Here is an 8,783-nt window from a genome sequence, read left to right as displayed (position 1 = left end):
AACAAAAACAATTCTTATTTTCAGGTGATTATACACTAATGAAAACATACCTATAAATACTATATTCCATTTCTGTCAGTAGAGCCTCCTAAATGTTAAAGACTGGACCTTTAAGTGTCTAACTCTGAACACTTACTGAGAGTCTGCATTTAAACCTATTTAAATCCAGCAAGCTGACGTCACTGATTCAGACATGAACACCAAAATCTAAAGCAATGAGTAAACCTGAAGTCAGAATAAAAAAATAATATATTAAGCCAAGAACACCACTGACATACAAAATGATGACAATAACGACTACAATGATGTTGGCAATGATGATGATGACGGCAGTCATGCTGCTGCTGATGATGATAAAGGCAATGATTCACTGCCTTTCCATCCTCTGAAATAGAAATGGCTGGGCTATATTTGCCCTTGCGACCATGGTGACGACTGTCAAAATATGACACCAGAGACTATGTAAAAAGGAGCCAACTCATGTGTACATGTGACATTTCTCATAAAGGAGCCGGAGTGAGACATCAACAATTCAGAGAGAGAGAGAGAGAGAGAGAGAGAGAAACAGAGAGAGAGAGAGAGAACGTACTCCTTTTCTTGATATCTTGAGGGAGTTCATCATTTTCAGTTTGCTGATCATTGTAGCTGCACTAAGCTGAACTTAATTCACTATCTAGTCATCTAATTATGTTGTCAAGGAAGTATTCTTTTAGAAAACAAAACATTGTCCGGCTCCATTTGGCACCTTACATTATTACCTGACTGGAAACAGTAATATACAGTCCAACACTGCCTGATACTTCCTGTTGTGCCCAGGAAAACTGAGAGTGATCTCTAAAAGGAGGAGGGGGTAAATCCTTGTGATAGTAACCATAGAAAGGAAGGAGGAACTGGGATGTTGTTTCACATGGCTGAAGCTTTGTCAAACTCTGTCAGTGTATTGCTGTATGTGGGCCATCACTGGCACAGCTTGACTGAGAAAAGAGGGCCACAAGAGCCAATGGCATCGACCTGAGAGGCTGCCAGAATTTAGGTTAACTATAAGTTATGTAACACGGACTCTGGACTGAGAGCACAGTAATGGTTCACTCTCACTGTTCTCAGTACGAGCAGAAATGAGATAGGATCGTCTGTCAGACGTACAGTATGAGTGACAGTGTTGAATCTGTGCTGTGGTGCAGTGTGTCACTTCTTCATTGTCATTTGTCATTTTTTGGAATTAAATCTGACAAAAAGTGCAACTAGGTTAGCAACCTGTGTCAGATAGAGCTTGATGCCTGACTGATGAAGTGAATAAACACAGTAAATAGTAACAGATTTACTGTGTATTTACTGCACATGCTAAACTACAAATATAAATTTTCCTTCATGACTCATCTCCTTTTCTGACCAGTGTGGTCGGAGAAAATCTGAATCCACCTCCTGACTAATTCAAGCACACAACAAAGTCCCACTGTGCGTGGTTACAGCCAGCAAACGGAACAGGAAACTCCAACTGTATTGGACAAATGTATTTTTAGACAGGCAGTGTGATTGTACTATAAATAGCCATAATGCCTCACGCAGCACTTTGATCATGTGTTATTACTAAGTCACACCAAGATCTCAGAGAGGACAGTCTGGATCGACCCTCAGGCTGCAAAATCTACCTTACATCAAATACTTTAATAAAGAGTCCAAGTTTGAGCATGAAATAAAGGATGGTAATTGGGTATTTATGAGCTCTTTCACCATATTAGTAAGTCCTTTCCTCCTGCCCTGTCTCCGTGGTGTTTACTCCACACCCGTCAGTGGAATAGAAACACACACGTACTAGAGTGATCCCAGCCAAAGTGGGTCACCCTCTCATAACACACTTCCACTGAGTGCTGAGGTCGGGACGAGCAGTCCGTCCTCTGCCCAGAATGTTTGGACCAGCAGGTATTAGTGCAGTTGTTTCTTCAAACTGAACCACTGATGTGTATCAACACAGGGTCAAAGCTCAAGAGTACTTTGGACTTTGTCTTTCCGTTCATCTGTCTGTCCATCTGTTAATCTGTCGCTCTGTTTGTCTCTCTGAGCGCTGAGCTTCATTTTCCTCCCAGTCGGGGACACAGAGTAGCCTATGATTATCTTTAAAAGCAGAGACACTGGAATGTTAATCCAGTCGCTTTACTTTTTCTCACTCAGTATTTCCCCAAAAATCATTGTGTTAATAGTTTGATAGTTTCACAATGAGCAATGTGTGCACATAGACAAACTTCACTTTCTAACTAATGCTGACCTCTGTTTACAAGAAATACAATATAACTGGAAAGAGGGAAGTAGAAGAGGAAGAGAGGATTTACACTCAAATCCATAATCCTGCCCATCTACAGCTTCTCTACACCGCGGGGAGTTTCCTGGTGTTTAGGAGTGTCTGACTTCAAACACCATTACAGAGGTGCACCAGTGAGTCATATTACAGTAGTGTAAGATGAATACCTGACAGTGTGTGTCACCTTTAGGTCGGATCATCACTTTTATAAGGCGTCTGAAAGCAATTCACACAGACACAGAAGACCAGAAAGTCTGTGGAAGCGACGGAAGGCCAAAAAGATTTTAATTTTAAACTGAATACCTAACTGTAAATTGTAACCACGACTGAATATTTACAGTAATTCTGAAATTTAAATACCACTGATCTGTAAACCAGTGGTTACAATTTGGTATTTCAGTTCCTCATCAACTTAATGCAAATGTATGGCAGCCTTTGTTTGCTGTCGCTCCCTGAATGGCTGTTTTATCTGCCGCAAACAATGCACAAATTATGAAATATAGAGAGGAAGAAAAGTTCTGTAAAAAAGCATACAACATATGTTAACTTTAGGTTAACAATACTACAGCCTCCAGAATGACCTTTGAACTCAATCAACAACTCAGACTCAACAAAAGCTGAAATACATGAGCTTCACCCATTGAACTAGTATTCCCATTATTTTGCCCCCCCTCAAAATATCAGTGTTTCTTTTGTTTTATTGGACAAAAATAATAAAATAAATGATCCAATTAAAATGGCACTACAGAGTACGTGTTCTAACTCGTTCATAGCGCTGGCTGATTGCCCTCTGACAACCAGCACCTGGAGGTTTAAAAGTTATTTATTTACCATCACATCAGTGCTTGTTACAGTGCAATGTGAACACAACAGACAGGATCTGTGGGCAGCAGTGACAGCAGCCTCTGCGTGTGTCACCGTCTGCGTCAAGAAAAGTCAGGGGAGCCACAAAGAGGATTTATGTGGAGCCAGATCAATTTCTCTCCCAACCCCTTCCGGTTTCGTTGGGCTGGTTGAGCTGGTTTTAGCCATTAACTATAAGATTCCCCATGCAGATGTCAACTAGATGTGTTTAAACTGAGGTATAAGGTATATTTTTTGTAAAGCTGAGCTGTATGAAGTGTGATTGTTTGGTCTGAACGAGGTTCGACTGATTTAAGACCGAACAACGTCGTGATTACAGTCTTTAGCTTGGTTTAATGACAGCGTTGTGTTGGGTTTGAATCAATAAAGAAACACTGCTACTGTTTCTCGAGGTAGACTACAACGTACCTGTCACACTAATAACATATGTCTGACTTTTCCCACATAAACAATCCTATGGCTAGCTATTCCGACCATTGTACGCATGTGCGAGGTGGAGACGCGGTTCCTTGGGGAGGCACTATCTTGCTGCTACATGTGGTCTCTTTGGGAGCTCCCAGCCAGTCCTCTCATGTTCACACTGGTACTACTGTGAAGCTGCACATAAACACAGAGGGACACACAATGCTCAGCTGGCTGCACCGCGCACAAGACCCATAACTTCGTGTCAATTTCAGCCTTCTTTGTTGCTATGCCGCATTTTACTTCTTGGTGAGTAACTGACGAAACGTCCCTAAATTACTCCCGAAATGTTTCTGTGAGTAATTCCTGTGGTTTATAAATGTATCTTATTTTATGTTTATCACTTAAATCGTATCACGTATCGAGAATAGTGTAAGCTGTGAGTCGGAGTAATGTGGGCAATTACCGGAGCGGTACTGCTCAATTTACTGTTTATACTACGTTACACGAAGAGCCCGACAGCCTAAAATTAGTACTAATGTTTACACAAACTTCCTATCCCACAGTCTGTGCTAGAGGAAGTTTGCTCTGGTTTGAATGAGACTGTGAGCGTTGTGCTGTGAGGGCAGCGGCAGGGGAACAGTGTTGTCAGTGGGGCTGACATGGTCGCGGTGTGTCTCCGTGAGGGGTGAAGAGGTCAGCTGCCTAATGATTGTTGTTGAGCCAAACAGGAAACGACTCCTCCAGTGAAAACCTGCTGTGACATTCCTGTAGGGATTTAAAGTACGCGTGAACACAAGAGTGAAAGTATTGGGCATGTATTCTGCGTCATGGTAGTTGTTTTTCCTCCAGTAGTGTCACAATAAAAATTCCCTGCAGCCATATTCTTAACTACTTTTAATACATTATACCCACCTCCTGTTTCACATGAACGCGCACGTGCACCACGTGCTTTTGCTGCTTTTGAACCTTTAAATTATTAATGTGATCTCAGTGGATACACACATGTACAGGCTGTACAGTACAGTAAGGTCTGTGCACCCTCACACTTATTAAATGTGATAAATGTGATATCATTGGGACAAGAGGCAGCTTTAATAATACTGCAGTGCAGCATTAATTAGAAATACTGTCAGTTTATTTGTAGGAATATTACATTAGATCATTTTCGGCTGAGACAGATAAATGCCTTTACACCTAGCTGCCTGTGCAGGAGAAGGCTGTACAGTGTAAACAGGGTAATGGCGCAAGAAGATGTCTCTTGTTTCACCTCTTATTTGCTGATGGATCCAGGAAGTTGCTCACTCCGAATGCACACGCGCACACACACACACACACACTCTCACACACACACTCTCTCTCACACACACACTGGTTTAACTGTTTGCTTACTACAGACAATCCCAGAATGAGTGTGTGTTAGTGCAGGGCGATGGAGTATTTTCTGAGCAGAAGCAATGTCACTGTTTTTCCTGGTGTACTCTCTCTTTTAGAAAATGCTCCTGCTGTACTGTTATCAGTGGCTCGTGTGTTAGGTTGAATGTTCTCTACTCTTCTCTCTGGGACTTAATGGGGGCGTCAGTGTAAATCCTGGTCAGCTGCTTGTATTGCTGTCACTTATTGGACCATGATGGAGTTTAAAGCATCTCGAGGTCATGACGTTTTTCTGGCTGTTTGGAGCCTTGAAGAAGACTACAAATTTTATTAGTGAATATTAAGTTTGCAGGCTTTAAAGAGTAAGAGCATACAGATGTGACTGTTTTCTGTCACAGGCCAAGCTGAAAAAAATATGAATGTATATAAAAGTGGTCATTTGTTGCAGTCCTAAACAAACGGTGGCAGTTTTCCTGACATCCAATAGGTCACAGGCTCCCATTGTCCCAATGAATTAACAGCTTCTGCACACAGACTTGTGAAACAGAAATATGTTGGCCTAGAGTAATAACAGCTTTTCTTTACACCACTCGTTTACAACACACTCTGTGTAGATTTTCTCTTTTACTCAGTAGCTTTGAACATCCCTGCTAAGGTTTCTTACCCTGAAATTACTCGTGTTTGGATTTTTTCCCCACGTTCATATCCAGAAATAGCAGCCACTGGAACCATTACACCCCCCAGTCCTCAGCACACAGCCATTGGACGCTCTGTTTCCACGTATTCTTCACAAAAAAAACTTGAGGAATCATTGGAATGTTAATGACTCTGCAGGGAAAAGAAAAAGGGCTGTTGATTTTTGACTTTTTATTACTCAAGTGCTCAGCTGGTTGTAAGCGAACGTAGGATTCCAGCTCATGTTTGTACACTTATGAAATGTCAGTTTGTTGGATAATCACTGTCGAGATGTAAATGAGCCTAAACAAACTTGTGCCCTGAAACCGGCTCGACCGGCAGCGCTGCAGCTCAGGAAAGACCTCTCATTCCTCCAGCGGTCTCTTCCAAAGTCCTTTTATTTGACTGTGTACATTTGGTCTCTAAAACAGATGAGCAAACACGTTGTTGCTGTGGTAGAGGATTGTATGCCAGTATTATTAACTGATTTACATAATGTCTCATTTGATGTTCCTGGGTTAGGAGTGCTGCTGCCTAGATAAAGCCTCACAATTTATGAATGGGTTTCTGCCTGTCAGAGTATTCATCCATGCATTTATTACCACAGTGTGATATTTGAATACTGAAACCAATGTCTTATTTCTCTTTGTGTTCATGCAGAATGTATATCAACCACCGCAGCCAAACAATGAGGGGCATCCTTAAGAGGAAGTTTGCAGAGGTAGATGACAATCCCTGCTACTCCTCCTCCTCTCCTCCGTCCTCCCTCTCTTCCCCTGCCTCCTCGGAGTGGGAGTCCGACGGGGTGAGCAGCCCCTCAGACGACCAGGATTTCACGCCTCACAGTCCTTCTTCACCCACCAGTTTACCCAGTAAGTCTCCAAACCAATGACCACTGTGCTTTTTTCCACCTCCCTTCTTTCAAATAATGCAAACCTCCTCTTTATCTTGCCGTTTTCCCATCACTGTTTTATAGGAGTGCCTCTTATCAGCCTGCAGCAGCGCTGGTATGAAAACGTTAACCTTAGGGCGGTTGTAGATCATGCACAGCGAATGACTCGCCTCTGGACTGTGCGGTTGGGTGGAAGATCATTTGCCTGAGCAATAGGATGTTGTGGAATCAATTTGAATAGCAAGATCCCTTTAAACATGTCATATCAAATGTCCTTGTTAAGATAGCACGAAGCTGTACAGATGACAAAATATTTTTCAGTTATTGTTGTACAGTCTATAGCCTTATGTATAACAGTTCCAGGCTTGTTATTCTGAGCCTGTTACCAAGCCACAATGGAGTCATAGTGCAAACAGTGCCCCAGTGTGGAGCCTTTTAGACAGACAGAGCAGCTGAGACATGCTTAGTCAGCTGCTCTCACTTGTTTACTGACTTTAGGAACTAGAGTTCAGCTTCAGTTATGTGTGAGGGTTTAGATCCATTGTTGAAGCTAAACTGTTAAACCAAACAGTAACCTGATGAATACTGAAGCCTAAACTGTCAGGCAGAGTCTAACTATGTGCTGATAAACCTCCAACAAACAGCAATTAGACCCTGCTTTACTTCTTTTCTCTCTGTGCTGCTGACCTGTCCACTGGTTCAATAGGCCCTTTGCTTGGTATTTCCTGTCCACATGTATGTTGAACTGTTGAACCAAGCCACTGCAGTGAAGCACCTGTAGTGTGTCACCTAGTGGCCACTCAGAGACCTACAGAAGTCCCAGTCCCAGAATCATTTTGAAAGTACCCCAGTGTAATAGTAATAGATATTTATGAAGCACTGACTTTGAGCAAAGAGAAGGAGAGCATTGTGACAAAGTAGGAATTACCACAATCTAGTGCAGTGTTTCTGATAGTTGTGGAGTATAAGACGGTGGTAAAATATCATTGCAGGCCATCATCATGTCAGAATAATTTCTTTCTTTGGAAATAAACCTGAAAATATCTCTCAATATTAAAGCCCCTGTATAATTTGAAATGAATAAATAACATACTAGATAGAGACTTTACTAAATAACAATTAGATTTCACCTGTTGTGATAAAGTTGAGCACAGGCATTTGGCCTGGTGAAAAGGGCCCATCTGCCATCACCATTAAGCAGGTGAAATCCAAGGAAACAGGATTATGTTCAAATAAAGTTTTAGTCGCATTAAATCACAAACATTATTAGGTTTTATCAACTCATCTAATCTAAATAATGGTCTAGATCTCTGAAAAGATCTAGCTCTCTCTGAAAACTGGACCTGACAGTGTTTTTTGACACTTTTTCTGATGTTTCCATTGTCTCTTTTTCTAACGCAACCAGTTCGGTCCATCCTGAAGAGGCCAAAGCTTGCAGGCACACAGAGCAACGTGCGCTTTGACCATGTGACAGTGTTCAGTTTCCCACGCTGTCAGGGCTTCACCAGTGTGCCCAGCCGGGGGGGTGCCACCCTGGGTATGATGCGGAAGCACAGCACCCTCCACAGATACACGGTGGCAAAGTACGCACTGGAGCAACGACACAGGCGCAGAGAGAGGCTCAGAGACAGACTGAGAGAAGAGAGGTTCGAGGCTCTGAAACAGAAAGTGAGTGAACTTCATTTCTACATTAGTTTGCACTGCTCATCTGCACAGCAGTCTTATCTTTATCTGTTGTGCTGATTCCAGTTGATCACCAGTGGGGCCATTGACCAACGGGAAGCAGACAGGCTCACGGTGGATCAGATCCCAGATCAAGACACTGAGGTCCACGTCAGTGATGCTGAGCTGGGGGACGGAGGTTTCCTTCAGCCGTACTCCTCCAGACAGCGGCAGGCTCTGCTCCTGGCAGCCGGGGTGAAGCGCATAGACAGGGAGGAGAAGAGGCAGCTTCACGCCCTGCGTCTCTCCAGAGAGGCCTGTGGATGTGACTGCCGAGGCTTTTGTGAGCCAGAGACCTGCGCATGCAGTCTGGCAGGAATCAAGTGCCAGGTAAAACACTATGCACTGCCGCTTTTTATCTTGACATTCCTATCTCGTTAATTTATACATACACAATTTCTCAAATGATTTTCCATTAATAATAATATCAATATTGTGATAGAAAATTACAAACACTGCAATTGAGGATTTGGTCCATATCACCCTCCCCAGTGCGTGCTATCGTTTGTCTTTGCACTACTGTAAAAAGTAGTCCATGAGGGGCCTGTTGTTTAGAAA

At 42.7% G+C, this 8,783-nt stretch overlaps 1 protein-coding gene across 1 annotated transcript in view; it reads left to right on the top strand.

Moving 5' to 3' along the window:
- The first annotated feature begins 3,734 nt into the window (after positions 1-3,734).
- Positions 3,735-8,783, top strand: part of LOC118334959 (cysteine/serine-rich nuclear protein 1-like) — a 6,895-nt gene continuing 1,846 nt past the window's right edge. The window contains exons 1-4 of the mRNA XM_035671066.1: positions 3,735-3,871; positions 6,272-6,483; positions 7,909-8,171; positions 8,253-8,555. Coding sequence (XP_035526959.1) covers positions 6,273-6,483; positions 7,909-8,171; positions 8,253-8,555 — 777 coding nt within the window. The 5' untranslated portion in view covers positions 3,735-3,871; position 6,272. The remainder of the gene's footprint in view (positions 3,872-6,271; positions 6,484-7,908; positions 8,172-8,252; positions 8,556-8,783) is intronic.

Source organism: Morone saxatilis, unplaced genomic scaffold (assembly GCF_004916995.1).
Source record: "Morone saxatilis isolate NCDOM2014 unplaced genomic scaffold, NCSU_SB_2.0 Contig23, whole genome shotgun sequence".
Lineage (NCBI taxonomy): Eukaryota > Metazoa > Chordata > Actinopteri > Moronidae > Morone > Morone saxatilis.
Note: the sequence above shows the minus strand (reverse complement) of the source record. Positions and strands in the feature narration are given on the sequence as shown.